We start from the raw sequence: 19,290 nt of genomic DNA on the forward strand, positions 1-19,290 counted from the left end.
CAGCATATCAAATCAAATGTATTTGTCACATACACATGGTTAGCAGGTGTTAATGCAAGTGTAGCGAAATGCTTGTGCTTCTAGTTCCGACCATGCAGTAATATCTAACAAGTAATCTACCAATTCCACAACAACTACCTTGTACACACAAGTGTAAAGGAATGAATACGAATATGTACATAAAAATATATAAATGAGTGATGGCCGAACGGCATAGGCAAGATGTAATAGATGGTATGGAGTACAGTATATACATATGAGATGAGTAATGTAGGTTATGAAAACATATAAAGTGGCATTATTTAAAGTGGCTAGTGATGCATCTAATTACATCAAGATGCAGTAGATGAATGCATAACACATTATAGACAGTGACACCCCAGCAGGAAGCATAGAGCACTCTCCATAGGCAGATGACCGCAAGATCCAAGTCATGCACACAGACTTTAAACATTTATTTGGAGAAATTCGTTTTTGTTTGTTCTTTTGTATGTACCTTTGCCTCCTGCCTGCCCACCCTTACGACCGCAAGACACGTTTACCTTTTTCACACTGCCCCTCTTTTGAAGGTGTGCTTTCCTCCTTTCTAATTGGCAGAGATCCGTAACCAGTTGGTGGAGCAGTTCCGATGTCTTGAGCAGCAGTCGGAGTCCCGGCTACAGCTTCTGCAGGACCTGCAGGAATTCTTCCGCCGCAAGGCCGAGCTGCAGTTGGAGTACTCCAGAGGCCTGGACAAACTGGCCGAGCGCTTCTCCGGCAAGATACGCTCCTCCAGGGAACATCAGCACTTTAAGTGAGTCTTGTTGTGTTGTGTGTCGTAGGACTAGGACTGTCGTAGGACTGTATGATAAACAGAAATTATATATACTTGACAAAAATATAAATGCAACATGTAAAGTGTTGGTCCCATGTTTCACGAGTTGAAATAAAAGATCCCAGAAATTTGCCATATGCAAAAAAAAAGGTGTATTTCTCTTTTGGGCACAAATTTGTTTATATCCCTGTTAGTGAGCATTTCTCCTTTGCCAAGATAATCCATCCACCTGACAGGTGTGGAAAATCAAGAAGCTGATTAAACAGCATGATCATTACACAGATGCACCTTGTGCTGGGGACAATAAAAGGCCTCTCTAAAATGTGCCGTTTTGTCACACAACACAATGCCACAGATGTCTCAAGTTTTGAGGGAGTGCACAATTGGCATGCTGACTGCAGGAATGTCCACCAGAGCTGTTGCCAGATAATGTTAATTTCTCTACCATAAGCCGCCTCCAATGTCGTTTTTGAGAATTTGGCAGTATGTCCAACCGGCCTCACAACCACAGCCCAGGACCTCCACATCCGGCTTCTTCACCTGTGGGATTGTCTGAGACCAGCCACCCGGACAGCTGATGAAACGGAGTAGTATTTTGGTCTGTAATAAAGCCCTTTTGTGTGGTAAAACTCATTCTGATTGGCTGGGCCTGGCTCCCCAGTAGGTGGGCCTGGATCCCCAGTAGTTGGGCCTATGCACACACACAGACACACACACACACACAGAGAGAGAGACACACATATATACACAAACACACACACACAGAGACACACAGAGACACATACACACACACACACACACACACACACACACACACACACACACACACACACACACACACACACACACACACACACACACACACACACACACACACACACACACACACACACACAGACACACCCACACACACATAGAGAGACACACACAAAGACACACACATCCTTATGCACTCTTGCACTTGACCTGACTATGCATCCCCTTGCTTGACATCCTCGTTGGTTTTTGAGTAGCTTCCTTTATGGTCAATTGGCTTTAGTGGAATCTATATGGATGAGATACCGTGTAGACTATCAGAGAATACATGGATCATTCTCCTCTCTTTCTCTATTCTCCTCTCCTTCTCTATTTTCTTATCTTTCTCTCTTATCCTCTCTCAACACCCCATTGTCCCAGTTGCACCCTCCTCACATTAAATGGCAATCATTATTTCTGTCTTTCAAAGGTGGGATTCAGAACTCACCGAGTGCTGCACTCACTTGGCTGCTAGAATCTCCATGTTTAATAATTCCATCCATGCCTCCCTCTCCTCCCGCCCTCGCTCCAGAGCGCGCTCTCTCTCTCTTTTTATTTCCTCAAACCCTCGGTGGTCTCCTTTTTATCAGTTTTGATCTTTTCAGGTTTTCATTTCAGTGTCAAATTCAATAAAAGAAGAGGCACATGATAAACAGAAAAAAGTTTTCAAGTTGCTCGAAAAGTATGCATGCATAGGGAAAAGTGTCATTATATCATCTCCAGTTCCGTGCAGTGCAGATCACCGCAGTGTTGCTCCCCTGCTAGTAGTGGTCTGTTATCTGCAATGGACAGCTCAGAGACAGCTCTTAGAGTATATAACCTCTATAAGAACTTCTTAGACTATAATTCTGCCAAGATAGTTTACTGTTGATTCAGTGCAGAGCTACTCGCTGGGTCGGGCCCCAATTGAGTTTTTGGAAGCCGACTGTCGGTCCAGGATCAATCATTCACATCCTCCACCACAGATAGGGAAGCTATGGGGACTTCTTATTCAAAGGATGCTGGGTAAAAAGGCAAGGAGCTGACGAGAGCCCCAGAGGAGTGGGCTGTGGAGTAGCCTAGGCTACCTGGAGCAACATATTAAAGCTAGTCTCTTTTAACTATCCAAGCCAGGAACTTCTTTCCTTATTCTATTTTTTGCCTGTTTTCACATCTTTTCACTTGTATGATTGGAGAGACAGGAGTCAGGAGCCCCCAGAGTGGGAAAGACTTTGAGCAGGGTTGGAGTCAATTTGAAATTGAAGGCAGTCAATTCAGTAAGTAAATTCTCTTACGATAATACAAAAACAAGTTTTGCAATCACTTCTCTATAAACTGAAAAGTAAATTCAATTTAAAAAAAAGTGTGTGTGTATGTGTATATATATATAACACAGGTATCTTTTGGTTATCACTACGGCAACAGCTTCCAGGAACGACATAATATTTACATCATACAGTTATTCAGAAAATAAGCAAAAGGAATAAAACAACAATAGAGAGAGATATACTGATTTATTTTGTACCATATTTTGTTTAAAATATTAATGGAATATCTACGCTGTATATTGTGGATAAAGACTTGGACATAATTGTTCATTGTTTTCTGAAAGGTATTTTTATTAATATATATATAATATAATTGACTGCCTTCAATTGGAATTGACCCCAACCCTGACTTGGAGAGACTGATTGAGATCAAGACTCTGCTCCTGTGGAAGACTCTGATATGCATTACGATGTGTCAGTAATAATAAAGGAGAGGAACCTCGACCTGTACACTATCTTTTCATTATAACAATTACATCGCATTAAAGAAACGGGCTAACCGTCATCTTGAAGCAATGTCATGCAGTTTATTCTGAGTGGTGTAGTGCTATATGACTGGTTAGTTTGCTGTTGTTGTGCAGACTCCTCCTTAGTCACTTGTTCATTACTCAACCTGTGGTTATTGATGTGTTTGTAGAAAAGACTAGAAGTTCCTTGTCAAATAGGCTTTTGATTGTGATATGCAGAGCGGTGCATGCTTAGCAAACTTTCATAGTATAAAAGATAACTCCCCCTCTCACACAATGTTACTTCAGTCAGCATGCTCAGCAGAAGATGCTTATCTGGCCCTGTGTGAAGTTATATAAAGAGAGGTGCGTGCTCAGCCAAAGGTGCCTATCTGACTGTGATGGTTAGACTTAGTTTCCTTCTCTCGCTGTGTGCTACTTCCTTTTCCTCCTCTACAGGAAATGAAGAGAATGTGATAAACGTATATCTCATCTCCACATCAAAGCTTCATCTCACCTACAGGCTTTCATTTAACAACACCTCACTTTCTCTGCTGTTAATTTCCACACTAGTATCTGCTAAGCTACACTGGTAGATTCCAATAGCTAAACGATAGTGGGGACAAACAATAATATGGGTTGCATTAACCCCCCCCCCTCCCCCCTTGTTATTTCCAGGAAGGACCAGAACCTGCTGTCGACAGTGAACTGTTGGTACTTGGTTCTGAACCAGACGAGGAGAGAGAGCAGAGATCATGCTACCCTCAGCGACCTCTACAACAACAACGTCATCTTCCGCCTGGCACACGTCGGAGAGGATGTCATCAGACTTTTCAAAAAGGTCAGGACCCCCCACACACACCACCAGCACATGCACATAGAAGCTGGAGGAGGAAGCAGGTGATAAAGGGAAGGAAAGGAATTTGAATGTGGGAAAGATGAAGAGGAAGCACATAGGGGTGATTACACACACACACACACACGCCTGGGATATTAACCTACAGTATGTGCTGTCAGGCTGGGCTAGTACCAACCTCGTTTACCTCTGGATGTCAGACCTACAGCTGAGAGATGTTCCCCACCTTCAAATGTATTTTCTTCCCTTTCTCTGTGTCACCTGCTCCCTCCTCCAGCGTTTCCTGCTCTTCACAACATCTTTGTCTTTCTAAAGTGGTAAACAAACTACATCTGGTAAACAAACTACAAGTATAATCTCCGCTTCTATCCTGCAATTTTTATGTCATTAAATGACTGAAGGATACATTGCTGCATGAAATGTCCCTGTTAATCTTCACCTAAGTATACACATTAGCTCTAGCCTAGGACCCATCAGAGCTATAAAGCATGTCTCAGAGAGAGAGTTAGAGCGGAGAGTGGCCATGGTTCAGGGACTACAGTATGATGGAACGGTCTGGCTGGGGGAAGCACAGATCAGTATCGATCCACAGCAACCGGCTGAGGTCTCACATGATTTATGTCCTCTGGGAATGGATATGCTGTCAGGGGGAGCCGTGATGAGGCTGGGTTACTCTTTCCTGGTGGGTTGTTCCTGCCTGGTGGGCTGGGCTGCCTGGTGGGCTGAGTTGTTCCTGCCTGGTGGGCTGAGCTGCCTGGTGGGCTGAGTTGTTGTTGCCTGGTGGGCTGGGCTGCCTGGTGGGCTGAGTTGTTGTTGCCTGGTGGGCTGGGCTGCCTGGTGGGCTGAGTTGTTGTTGCTGCCTGATGGGCAGCTCAGAGAGAGGTGGCCTGTTGAAAAATGATAAAATCTCTCCCACTGCAAGAAATGTTGAGTTGTGGTGTAAAGTTTGTTACAATGTCAAGGATGATAGCAGTAGCACCATCTATGCCAGGGTTCCCCAAATGATGGATTTGGCCTGCAGGTGGTTTTATTTGGCCCCTCAAGTTTTCTGACCCAAAAAATTCATAATTGTCACGGTTGCACCAAAGACTGTAAAAACACCAGGAAATCAGCTCCAAGTTATTTTAATTTTGGAAATCTATCCTCAAGTATTCCCACACGTAAGAGACCAATGTTAGCATGGTTTGAAATGGTTGTTTTAGTCATATATTATATCTGTTTGGGCTTCTTGAGGTCAATTTGCAGTCTACAAATGATTTGTAATTATGTTCCGGCCCGTCGATCATCCGCTCAAGAAAAAAAATCGTCCTGGGCTGATCCCTGATCTATGCATTCCATACCACATACCATCCGGGTTCAATGTAGAAGCAAATATTGTGCACCATGAATATACTAAACTAAAAATAATGTTAATGAATACTGTTTAAGTTGTTCTTATATGTGTAAATGTAGTGTTGCTGCCATAGCACCAATCTCTGAGGAAAGTGGAGTTGATTAGGCCTAATTCACTGCTGCTGGGCATAACAACCATGGCCGTGACAACCTACCATCACTGACGCCTAAATACTGCACTTTTAACCTGTAACACACTCTGTAGTGTATTACTGAAGAGGAAAGCCGTTCCTACTTTTACAGGATTATTTAAACCACTCTGCCTTCCATACTTCCTTGTCTATTAGCTGCTTGCCTGTACACAACCTTTTCACAAATAGAGAGAAACAACATGTCGTGGTGTTCAGTCATCTTTCACATACAAACACATCAAAGGGAAACGCATCTCTTCCATACAGACACATGATCCCGGGAAACCGATGTATTCATGCCTCAGGGAAACAACCAGGTCTGTTAATGGTAAACATGTTCTTCCTGTCACCTGTGAGATTGATTTGCACACTTCATGCTTCCTCTGCTTCTTTTCAGAGCAAAGACATCGGGGTGCAGATGCATGAGGAGTTGGTAAAAGTTACGAATGAGCTCTACACTGTGAGTAAACATGTCATTCTCTCGCTCTCTCTCTCTCGTCCCTCTTTCTTTCTTTCTTTCTTTCTGTCTCTCTCTCTCTCTCTGTTGCCTCTCTCGCCCCTCTTTCTTTCTTTCTCTCGCTCTCTCTCGCCCCTCTTTCTTTCTCTCTCTTTCTCTTGCCTCTCTCTCTCTTGCCCCTCTTTCTTTCTCTCGCTCTCTCTCACCCCTCTTTCTTTCTGTCTCTCTCTTGCTTCTCTCTCTCTCTCTTGCCCCTCTTTCTTTCTCGCTCTCTCACGCTCTCGGTCTTGCTCTTTTTTTTCTCACTCTCCTTCCTTTTCTCTTCCCCGATATCTTTGTACTGTACAGTGTCTCCTTCCATCCACTCCCCATGTTTGTTAGTTAGCCTCCTGAAGCTAACTCCATTCCGCTAGACCCACCTCAGACCCTCTGACTCTCTGCTCTGTTGTCTCTGGGTTGCCCAGGATCTGCCCAGAGCAGAATAGCTTTATCAGCACTCCAGCAGCACAGCCTTGCTACACAGGTCATTTCTTTCTGCCCTGGAGGACATTAAGAATTTGCATTTTTCCTCCCGCTGTGAGAGAAGTTGTAGTTGAAGGAGAAACTGTACTTGCCATTGGCTCTGCTCCAAGCCGACTCAGCAGTTTCCACTGCAGTGGAGGTCTGCTCACTGCCAAGGTGTATCGTCACATATTTACATATTCAGCCCATGCTACACAGGATCAAACACAGATCTGTTGTTAAAGTTAATTGGCATCCTTCTCTTCTGTCTGTAAATTGACTGTGTACATGAAGAGTAAGCATAAGCAAGCACACGCAAGCAGACACACACACACACACACAATAATGAATGCTCAAAGACACCTGTCCCAGGTTATGTTTCAGTTTGATTTGATTAAACCAAATCAAATTGCATTTGTCTCATGCGCCGAATACAACAAGTGTAGACTTTACTGTGAAATACTTACTCACAAGCCCTTTCCCAACAATGCAGTTAAAAAGTAAGAACATTACAAATGAATTAAAAGAAAATAGTAACACAATAAAATAATAATAACGAGGCTATATATAAGTTATATACAAGGAGTACCAGTACCGAGTCGTGTCCTGGGGTATGAAGTAGTTGGGGTGATTGATTTAGGTAATATGTACATGTAGGTTTGGTTAGGTGATTGATTGATTGAAGTACAATGTACATGTAGGTAGGTGTTTAATTAACTGTTCAACAGTCTTATGGCTTTGGGGTAGTCCACGAGCAGCTCCTTTGTCTTCCTGACGTTGTTTGATTTGATGTGTGTGCTTGTGCATGTGTGAATGTGTGTGTGTATATCTGTGTGTGTGTTTGTGACAGGAAGGCACTCATTTGTGAAATGTGATGCCTATTTCTGGCATGCCAGGGCATTGCTCTGTAACACAGACAGTATGGACTCTATCGGCTGTTTAGCCAGAGTCCTGGATTACAATCAATATGTAGAGAATGACATTGTCCACCAGCCAGACAGCTAAACCAGCAGCCACATTACAGAGGCTGGTATTATATCAATTGTATTAGAATGTTGATCCTGTTCATTTGTTTTGGTTGGAACACTGTGTTGAAATGGATTTTAGAATGGCTGTGACTGACTAGTGTCGACACATGCAGTGTCTGTAAATTCACATCCCTCAGATAGATATTTAAGTGTTGTAAGCAGGCCAGTGAGCATTGGTAAAATAACACGACCACACTGTGCAGCAGCAAGCATGCAACCAATTGAAAATGCCTGGGCTTTAAATACACTAAATGGCCGCATGAGGAATGATTCTGCATGACATACAACATAATGATGCAGATTTTCATTGATTTTGCTTTTTATCATGTGTACCTCTCATTATACGTTCACCTGCACGCAGTCGGTGACATAGTTAATAGCTAGTACTTGTACGTACTTGTACATGTTTTATGTACAGTGTTGATGCATAATGCACAATGTGAGAGCCAGCTTGGCTTCAACACGTCCCCAGCTTGATCTGACTTCAAGTCAGAACCAAAGGCTCCTCTCTTGTTTCACACTCAGCAGCAGCCAGAGGAACGAGGAAAGGTTCTCTGTGACTCAGCTCGAGAAAAAGATCTCTATAACTTGGCAACGACAGTCGTCCTGCTGGTTTCACTTGCGCTCTCCTCACATCGATTACCTCAATCAGAGTTGCTAGGAGACGTGTAAGAGAGAGGGTGAGTTTGTAGTGCTTGAGGGGAGAGAAACAGAACAGAACAGAAGTAACCTAATTTTAGCACTCGGTCACAAATCCTTAACAGATTTGACAGTAGCTGTCTTTCTGTGTTCTCATTCAGTTTACAGGACACATGGATTGGTATGCTGAATCCTAACTTTAGATATGCACGTCTAACCAACCTCCCATTGACATCAAGTCTGTTACACGCTTATCGTGAGTTTTAGTGTATTGCCTCGTTACTCCCTAGAGTTACTCTCATGACCACTGTCAACGTCCAGACCAAGAGCCTTGACGTGAACTTAGTGTACATGTAGTTGATTTTTAATGTTCTGTACAATGTCCTGTTTTAATGTTCACACAGACACACAGCTCTAACCCTTGTCGTCCTCCTGTCCCTGGGTAGGTGATGAAGACCTACCACATGTACCACACTGAGAGCGTCAGCGCCGAGAGCAAGCTGAAGGAGGCTGAGAAACAGGAAGAGAAGCAGATTGGCAAGGCCAATGAGGTCAGCACCAGCCTCTTGCGCTATGACGACCGCCCACAGCGACGCAGCTCCGTCAAGAAGATTGAGAAGATGAAGGAGAAGGTGTGGCTTGGGCTGAGTGTGTGTGTGTGTGTGTGTGTGTGTGTGTTCTCCCAATTGTCTGTAAAAGCTCTGAGGACTTGGATGCATTAGCCTCTGACATTTCATCAGTTAATGTATACACTAATGACCAGAAACGTTAACTGGTTTTGTTGCCGTGGTAAGACTGGACCTCTTGCTTCATGTGTCGCATGTAAATTATTTTGATCAGATTAGACTTCCATAGATGGAACAACATTTTTTACACCCTTGGTATAAGAATCCTTTTAGAGAGAGATCATCTATGGTTTACGGATTTTTGTCTCTCTGTCTCCCTCTCTTACCCCCCTCCCCCTCACTCTCTCTCTTCTTCTCCCTCTCTCCCCAGAGACAAGCCAAATACTCTGAAAACAAGCTGAAGTGCACTAAAGCCCGGAACGACTATTTGTTGAACCTAGCCGCGACCAATGCTCTGGTGGCCAAATATTACATCCACGATGTCTCTGACATGATAGATGTGAGTGGGTGGTACAAGACATGCTGATTACAACAACATGAGAATGCTAGAATCCATTTGATAAACGAAAGCCCAGTAGCATCTTGTACTACAGGGTATTTTATTCAAAGTTAGCGTTCTATTAATTGCAATGAATAATAGATACAGTAGTTTGATTGATTGAAGCAGAGTAGCATCTGACACAGTGTCTCCTATTTTGTTTGAAGTTAGCATTTTATTGATTGTAATGGATTTAATGAATAATTGATACAGTAATAGATAGTTTGATAGATGGAAGCATAATAGCGACTTGTGACACAGTATCTCTCCCCATTGGTTTGGAACTAACATTATGTGCTTCCCAAGGGTGGTAACCATAGAAATATAATTACTAGAACAGACATTTCCATTGTAGTCGTTTTAATTCTATGGTAATGACTGTATTTGGTATAAATATTTAGTATAAATATTTAGTATAAATATTTAGTAGACATTTGCACATCCAATTGTCAGGTTCTAGATGGAAAAAAACAATGATTGTGAATGTGACTTTTATGACTGGGTATTTTTCCTACTCATCAAAACCTGGGTGAGGCTTATGGTTATTGCTGTCATAATGACTGTGTATTTTCCCTGTCTGTGACCTGGGTAAGGGTTAGTTATTTCTATGGTAGTGACTGTGTGTTGTGTTGTCCATGCCTCCCCCCAGTGCTGTGACATGGGCTACCATGCCAGCCTGGCGCGGACCCTGAGGACCTACCTGTCTGCAGAGTACAGCCTGGAGACGTCCCGCCACGAGGGGCTGGACCAGCTGGAGGGGGCTGTGGATGCCATGGATGTCAGGGGGGACAAACACAGGGTCATGGACATGCACAGTCAGATCTTCTGCCCGCCCACACGCTTCGACTACCAGCCACACATGGGCGACGAGGTGAGGGAGGCGGAGGGTGTGTGATTGGAGGGGTGATTGTAACAGCAATGCAAGGGCCTTGGGTTGGGTTCCCTTCTCTCTCTTTCTCTCACTCTCTCGCGCCCCTCTCTCCTTCGCCTCTCTCGCCCCTCTCTCTCTCGCCCCTCTTTCTCTCTCCACTATATATTGTATCTGATCTATCTATCTCATCTCTCTATCAGGGTTTCCGTTAGCCGGTAATTGACCTGCTTTTTTTTTTAAAGCCGAATAATATAATTGTTGCCTGCCAAACTGACCGGTAAAAAAACAATGGTATGCAGGCTATTTTCGTAAATCAGTTTAATTTCGATAATAACGTTTTCATTTCGCAAAATTGTTGTCACGTGGTTCATCATAAAAATCTTAATCAAAATGATAAAAATATCAAAGTAAAAATTAAACTAATGCGAGATCACCAGCCTCTGTCATATGGACAAATTTATATACTGTGTTCATTGGCGGCTAAATAGCCTAAATGAGCGCATGTGACTCGGAAAATTCTGGTTCTTTCAAGCAGATTTTCTCTCTACTCAGCCTCTCTGTCTCCCTTTGTCTGTCTTGACCCGAGGTATCAAGTGCAACATTGTATCAAATCAATCAACTGGGTCTGGCCTGAAGCTGTCTCTTGTGAACTTTGCAACATTGTATCAACTAGCCTATTCCCTGCCATCAGAGTTTCCCATGCCAGTGAGCTTGGGTCAGACAGCTGTTTTTGTGCAAGGGAAAGGTATTTTATGACTTTTCCACTGGATATATGGCATCATCAGATCATGGGATTTTACTCTTTCACACCGAGGCTTGGTTGTTATTGAGGAGGAGATTGCTGGGAAAAATGTTTCAAATAGGAACTATACTGCTCAAAGAAATAAAGGGAACACTTAAACAACACATCCTAGATCTGAATGAAAGAAATAATCTTATTAAATACTTTTTTCTTTACATAGTTGAATGTGCTGACAACAAAATCACACAAAAATAATCAATGGAAATCCAATTTATCAACCCATGGAGGTCTAGATTTGGAGTCACACTCAAAATTAAAGTGGAAAACCACACTACAGGCTGATCCAACTTTGATGTAATGTCCTTAAAACAGTCAAAATGAGGCTCAGTAGTGTGTGTGGCCTCCACGTGCCTGTATGACCTCCCTACAACCCCTGGGCATGCTCCTGATGAGGTGGCGGATGGTCTCCTGAGGGATCTCCTCCCAGACCTGGACTAAAGCATCCGCCAACTCCTGGACAGTCTGTGGTGCAACGTGGCGTTGGTGGATGGAGCGAGACATGATGTCCCAGATGTGCTCAATTGGATTCAGGTCTGGGGAACGGGCGGGCCAGTCCATAGCATCAATGCCTTCCTCTTGCAGGAACTGCTGACACACTCCAGCCACACGAGGTCTAGCATTGTCTTGCATTAGGAGGAACCCAGGGCCAACCGCACCAGCATATGGTCTCACAAGGGGTCTGAGGATCTCATCTCGGTACCTAATGGCAGTCAGGCTACCTCTGGCGAGCACATGGAGGGCTGTGCGGCCCCCCATAGAAATGCCACCCCACACCATGACTGACCCACCGCCAAACCGGTCATGCTGGAGGATGTTGCAGGCAGCAGAACGTTCTCCACGGCGTCTCCAGACTCTGTCACGTCTGTCACGTGCTCAGTGTGAACCTGCTTTCATCTGTGAAGAGCACAGGGCGCCAGTGGCGAATTTGCCAATCTTGGTGTTCTCTGGCAAATGCCAAACGTCCTGCACGGTGTTGAGCTGTAAGCACAACCCCCACCTGTGGACGTCGGGCCCTCATACCACCCTCATTGAGTCTGTTTCTGACCGTTTGAGCAGACACATGCACATTTGTGGCCTGCTGGAGGTCATTTTGCAGGGCTCTGGCAGTGCTCCTCCTTGCACAAAGGCGGAGGTAGCGGTCCTGTTGCTGGGTTGTTGCCCTCCTACGGCCTCCTCCACGTCTCCTGATGTACTGGCCTGTCTCCTGGTAGCGCCTCCATGCTCCGGACACTACGCTGACAGACACAGCAAACCTTCATGTCACAGCTCGCATTGATGTGCCATCCTGGATGAGCTGCACTACCTGAGCCACTTGTGTGGGTTGTAGACTCCGTCTCATGCTACCACTAGAGTAAAAGCACCGCCAGCATTCAAAAGTGACGAAAACATCAGCCAGGAAGCATAGGAACTGAGAAGTGGTCTGTGGTCCCCACCTGCAGAACCACTCCTTTATTGGGGGTGTCTTGCTAATTGCCTATAATTTCCAGCTGTTGTCTATTCCATTTGCACAACAGCATGTGAAATTTATTGTCAATCAGTGTTGCTTCCTAAGTGAACAGTTTGATTTCACAGAAGTGTGATTGACTTGGAGTTACATTGTGTTGTTTAAGTGTTCCCTTTAATTTTTTGAGCAGTGTATTAGGCTATCATTTGCAAAGATGTAAAAAAAGAAAAAAAAAGAAAAGACTTCTTTGACTTACACTTACCGTGTGGGATGAAGAAAAAATGACTGAAAAGCTCAGCTTATTAGTGGTGGATATGGTAAGTTAAGACAAGCAGAAAACATCTCCAAATGGGCACTTCCCTACATTTGTGCGCAGCAGGCCAGGTAGGCTACTTCTATGCTTGCTCCCTCAACATTAACAAGACAGAGAAACCAGACCCATGCTCATTGCTCACATGGAGCACTCCAAACAAAAGACGATGAAGAAATTGGCAAAACTCGTAAATGATAGTTATGAAATCATCCTAAACTTGTTTCTCACAAGTGTAGCAGGTTGTGAACTCTGAAAAACAGCGTTTCCATTCTGAGAGCGAGAATGGTAAATGACTGTAGGCCTGATTGGTAATACAATGCATTAAATGTAACCAAATCACTGGGATTAACAGTTCATTTACTACTGGTGACGTACAGTATGTAATGGGAATGAATCATAATAAACAATCAAAGGGCAAATAAAACAATGAATGTGCAAAATAATTGGTGGGAGACAGCTGAGTGCATTCTGGAGAGAGACGTGCCTATAGTCTATTTCCGGCCCTTGTCTCAACATTTTAAAATATATACACACATATCTTCACAGATATTTTAGATGTTTTTCACTGACAGCCACAACTCAATAATCAACTAGGCCTTTTGCAACGCGCACTGCCCATGAAAGACTTCCTCAAATGCCATTTCTCTCCTGTTCGATTGGTTTTCATATCAACTTTATTTTGTTGTCCAAAGCCAAAGGTACAATCCTAGTCATATTAGCAACCCGTCCTAGTCTTTCTAAGTAGATTTTCATCTCTGTCATATACCGCTGGCATCAGGTTCACTGTTTAGAATTGTGTTTTCCCGCAAAATTACGTTTTATTGGCTGCTTCATTGCAGGAGTTGCATGTTCTGTTAAAATGAATTACCGTAATGCTGTTAGGTTCTGATTATTAGAGTAATAACTCAACGGACACTGTGAAAGCTTAAACCAAGTTTATTCTTCCCAAAGGAACGAACAGCTGAATACATATTCACCCAAACACTATTATTTAACTCTTTCTCCTATGCTGTCTCTCCTCCTACCCATCTGAACAGCCAATGCATCTCTGTTGCTAGACAGAACCTTAGTGATATCTGTTCTTCCTCACTTCATCTGACCTGACCTCTACCCCAAAGTGCTCACTCCTCCCCAACTCAAGGCTGTCATGGTGATTGGTACCAGACTGTGTCTCTTCTCCTCCCAGAGGATCCCTCCCATAGGATCCCAGATGGCTAACAATAACATATCCTGACATAATGTAAACGTTATACATTACCCTCCCTCAGTGAAATGAATAAGTATATTTCCTATTCTCAGAACCCAACAATGTAAATGTTATTTCTGTCATTCTGAGCACCGGAGTTAGACGCCCTAATGGGTTACGAACCCAATGCATATGGGTCCGGTACATTTCTCAAAATGGCCGGTAAATTTAAATCTTCACGGTCACGTTGTCCGGCGCCACATTTTCTTAACGGAAACCCTGATCTCTATCTACAGTATCCATCCATCTAATCTATCTTCACCAGGTGTGTCAGGTGAGTGCCCAGCAGCCGATGCAGACAGAGCTCCTGATGCGTCACCACCAGCTCCAGTCCCGCCTGGGCACGCTCAAGATAGAGAACGAGGAGGTGAGCTCTAACCCTAACATAGTCACATGGTCAGAGTCAATAAACTTACCACCTGGGCCATGTTCAGTAGGTAAAAATTGTGGAACGTTGTACAGTGAGGGGAAAAAAATATTTGATCCCCTGCTGATTTTGTTCGTTTGCCCACTGACAAATAAATGATCAGTCTATAATTTTAATGGTAGGTTTATTTGAACAGTGAGAGACAGAATAACAACAACAAAAATCCAGAAAAACGCATGTCAAAAATGTTATAAAATGATTTGCATTTTAATGAGGGAGATTTGAGGGAGATTTCCCTGGCTGAGGGAGATTTGAATTTAACATTGAGCTTCATCCAATACCTATACTATTGTGTGTTACACAAGTTGTGCCCTGCTGAACATTTTAGGGAAAAACATGCATACAGGATATGGAAACATTCAGTATGTTAAAACTGATATACTGCCAGTCTTTTCTTGTCTCTTCAGAAATCCATCTAGGCAGAGGGCTATAGGCAAACATTGTGACTCATGTTTACATGCACATCATGAATACTCAAACAGACAGGCTTATATCCACTCAGGGCCAACAGATGACCCCAGCAGCTCTGGTGAACCACACACTGACTGCATTACTGTACTGTTGACCATGTTCATGTCGGCTGGAGGCGTTCTCATACTCACACTATAATGATGCGCGTGCGTACTCACGCACACACACACATAGTCCCTCCCTCTCACAAACATTCACACACACAATAATGCATTCACGCGCACACTCTCTCACAAGCAAAGTGTAGCCCCTGGGATTGCCTCTCATCTAACAGGCGGGCAGGGGCGCCTCTACTTTCAGAGGACTGTCACCCAAGCAGCGTTCGTGCACAATACATCTTCTAAACTGACGAAGGTGTGGCCCTAGGGTTGATTTTCATCTTCCATCTCTTCCCCATCGCCCACCAAACCAGGCAGGCAGCCAGGCCCTAGCAGCTAGCACTGCATCCAGGCCTCCAGCTACAGAGCCTGCTGCCTGCCTGCCTGTCTGCCTGCCTGCTTGCCTCATGCTGCTGCAGTGATTCAGACAGATGTGTGTAAAGGTCACCATATTTGTGCTCTGCGTTCAGCTTATCTCCTATGAATATGGAGATGCTCCCTCTGCTCACTTCCTCTCCCTCTCACACAGACAGAACACCAGTTATCTTCCTAATTATCTTCACACGGTCACACACTCACACCAGAAAACATGTCCCCTACCGGGCTGACTGAACTTTACATTATATATTATGTAAGCGGTTGTAGGATGTAGTACTGTGATCAAGAAGTCATACTAGTGTAGATGTGGGACATTTTGTTCTTTAATTTGACATTTTGATATTAAAGGAAAAATGGACTTAAAAAATATCTTTTGGTATTTGTTTGACACAGTTTAATAATGACTCTTCCCTTTTTGTATTTCTTAGGTAAGAAAGACCCTGGATGCCACCATGCAGACGCTGCAGGACATGCTTACGGTCGAGGACTTTGATGTGTCTGAGGCTTTTCAGCACAGCCAGTCCACTGAGTCGGTCAAGTCTGCCTCGTCCGACTCCTACATGAGCAAGGTCAACGTTGCTAAGAGACGAGCCAACCAGCAGGAGACGGAGGGCTTCTACTTCACTGTGAGTGGCTCTGATAAGTCACTTGACTTAAGACTTCACTGTGATTGGCTTTGACAACTAACCACGCTTACAAAGCATTAGAAATGCTTTTTTTCTTATTTGTATGAATGCTTCCTGGCACAGTACCTTGCAAAAGTATTCATCCCCTTAGCGTTTTTTGTATTTTATTGCATTACAACCTGTAATTTAAATAGATTTTGATTTGGATCTCATGTAATGGACATACATAAAATAGTCCAAATTGGTGAAGTGAAATGAAAAAAATTACTTCTTTCAAGAAATTCAAAACGGAAAAGTGGTGCGTGCATATGTATTTACCCCCTTTGCTATGTATATGTATTCACCCCCTTTGCCCCTAAATAAGATCTGGTGCAACCAATTACCTTCCGAAGTCACATAATTTGTTATATAAAGTCCACCTGTGTGCAATCTGTTTGTCACATGATCTGTCACATGATCTCAGTATATATACACCTGTTCTGAAAGGCCTCAAGAGTCTGCAACACCACCAAACAAGGGGCAATACCAAGCAATCGGCACCATGAAGACCAAGGAGCTCGCCAAACAGGTCAGGGACAAAGTTCTGGAGAAGTACAGATCAGGGTTTGGTTATAAAAAAAATATCATAAACTTTGAACGTCCCACGGAGCACCATTAAATCCATTATTAAAACATGGAAAGAATATGGCACCACCACAAACCTGCCAAGAGTGGGCCGCCCACCAGAACTCACGGACCAGGCAAGGAGGGCATTAATCAGAGAGGCAACAAAGAGACCAAAGATTACCCTGAAGGAGCTGCAAAGCTCCACAGTGGAGATTGGAGTATCTGTCCATAGGACCACTTTAAGCCGTATACTCCACAGAGCTGGGCTTTACGGAAGAGAGCCATTGCTTCAAGAAAAAAATAAGCAAACACGTTTGGTGTTCGCCAAACATAAAATCAAAATCAAATCAAATCAAATTTATTTTTATATAGCCCTTCGTACATCAGCTGATATTCTCAAAGTGCTGTACAGAAACCCAGCCTAAAACCCCAAACAGCAAGCAAAGCATGTGAAAGAAGCACGGTGGCTAGGAAAAACTCCCTAGGAAAAACTCCCTAGAAAGGCCAAAAACCTAGGAAGAAACCTAGAGAGGAACCAGGCTATGAGGGGTGGCCAGTCCTCTTCTGGCTGTGCAGGGTGGATATTATAACAGAACATGGTCAAAATGTTAAAATGTTAAAATGTTCATAAATGACCAGCATGGTCAAATAATAATAATCATAGTAGTTGTCGAGGGTGCAACAAGCACGTCCGGTGAACAGGTCAGGGTTCCATAGCCGCAGGCAGAACAGTTGAAACTGGAGCAGCAGCACGGCCAGGTGGACTGGGGACAGCAAGGAGTCATCATACCAGGTAGTCCTGAGGCATGGTCCTAGGGCTCAGGTCCTCCGAGAGAAAGACAGAAAGAGAGAAAGAGAGAATTAGAGAGAGCATATTTAAATACACACAGGACACCGGATAAGACAAGAGAAATACTCCAGATGTAACAGACTGACCCTAGCCCCCCGACACATAAACTACTGCAGCATAAATACTGGAGGCTGAGACAGGAGGGATCAGAAGACACATAAAAGAAAGTACTCTGGTCAGATAAGACTAAAATTTAGCTTTTTGGCCATCAAGGAAAACCCTATGTCTGGCGCAAACCCAACACCTCGCATCACCCCGAGAACACCATCCCATGCTGTGGGGATGTTTTTCATCGGCAGGGACTGGGAAACTGGTCAGAATTGACGGAATGATGGATGGCGCTAAATACAGGGAAATTCTTGAGGGAAACCTATTTCAGTCTTCCAGAGATTTGAGACTAGGATGGAGGTTCACCTTCCAGCAGGAAGGTGAACAATGACCCTAGGCATACTGATAAAGCAACACTCGAGGGGTTTAAGGGGAAACATTTAAATGTCTTGGAATGGCCTAGTCAAAGCCCAGACCTCAATCCAATTGAGAATCTGTGGTATGACTTAGATTGTTGTACACCAGCGGAACTCATCCAACTTGAAGGAGCTGGAGCAGTTTTGCCTTGAAGAATGGGAAAAAATCCCAGTGGCTAGATGTGCCAAGCTTATAGAGACATAGCCCAAGAGACTTGCATCTGTAATTGCTGCAAAGGTGGCTCTACAAAGTATTGACTTTGGGGGGGTGAATAGTTATGCATGCTCAAGTTTTCTGTTTTTTTTGTCTTATTTCTTGTTTGTTTCACAATAAAAAATATTTTGCATCTTCAAAGTGGTTTGTGTAAATTGTGTAAAGCATATTGTGTAAATCACATGATACAACCCCCAAAGATCTATACTGCTCAAAAAAATAAAGGGAACACTTAAACAACACATCCTAGATCTGAATGAAAGAAATAATCTTATTAAATACTTTTTTCTTTACATAGTTGAATGTGCTGACAACAAAATCACACAAAAATAATCAATGGAAATCCAATTTATCAACCCATGGAGGTCTGGATTTGGAGTCACACTCAAAATTAAAGTGGAAAACCACACTACAGGCTGATCCAACTTTGATGTAATGTCCTTAAAACAAGTCAGAATGAGGCTCAGTAGTGTGTGTGGCCTCCACGTGCCTGTATGACCTCCCTACAATGCCTGGGCATGCTCCTGATGAGGTGGCGGATGGTCTCCTGGAGGGATCTCCTCCCAGACCTGGACTAAAGTATCCGCCAACTCCTGGACAGTCTGTGGTGCAACGTGGCGTTGGTGGATGGAGCGAGACATGATGTCCCAGATGTGCTCAATTGGATTCAGGTCTGGGGAATGGACGGGCCAGTCCATAGCATCAATGCCTTCCTCTTGCAGGAACTGCTGACACACTCCAGCCACATGAGGTCTAGCATTGTCTTGCATTAGGAGGAACCCAGGGCCAACTGCACCAGCATATGGTCTCACAAGGGGTCTGAGGATCTCATCTCGCTACCTAATGGCAGTCAGGCTACCTCTGGCGAGCACATGGAGGGCTGTGCGGCCCCCCAAAGAAATGCCACCCCACACCATGACTGACCCACCGCCAAACCGGTCATGCTGGAG

General features: G+C 43.9%; 1 protein-coding gene across 3 annotated transcripts in view; it reads left to right on the forward strand.

Moving 5' to 3' along the window:
- Positions 1 to 19,290, forward strand: part of LOC106565341 (SLIT-ROBO Rho GTPase-activating protein 3) — a 76,694-nt gene that overhangs the window by 30,803 nt on the left and 26,601 nt on the right. For all 3 annotated transcript variants that reach the window (XR_006758029.1, XM_014132336.2, XM_014132337.2), the window contains exons 2-9: positions 598 to 793; positions 4,041 to 4,203; positions 6,139 to 6,201; positions 8,813 to 8,998; positions 9,363 to 9,491; positions 10,180 to 10,401; positions 14,472 to 14,573; positions 16,009 to 16,206. Coding sequence is in view for 2 of the 3 variants with exons in the window: in XM_014132336.2 (XP_013987811.1) it covers positions 598 to 793; positions 4,041 to 4,203; positions 6,139 to 6,201; positions 8,813 to 8,998; positions 9,363 to 9,491; positions 10,180 to 10,401; positions 14,472 to 14,573; positions 16,009 to 16,206 (1,259 nt within the window). In the remaining variant the exon portion in view is untranslated. The remainder of the gene's footprint in view (positions 1 to 597; positions 794 to 4,040; positions 4,204 to 6,138; positions 6,202 to 8,812; positions 8,999 to 9,362; positions 9,492 to 10,179; positions 10,402 to 14,471; positions 14,574 to 16,008; positions 16,207 to 19,290) is intronic.

This window comes from Salmo salar, chromosome ssa12 (genome assembly GCF_905237065.1).
Source record: "Salmo salar chromosome ssa12, Ssal_v3.1, whole genome shotgun sequence".
Classification (NCBI taxonomy): Eukaryota; Metazoa; Chordata; class Actinopteri; order Salmoniformes; family Salmonidae; genus Salmo; species Salmo salar.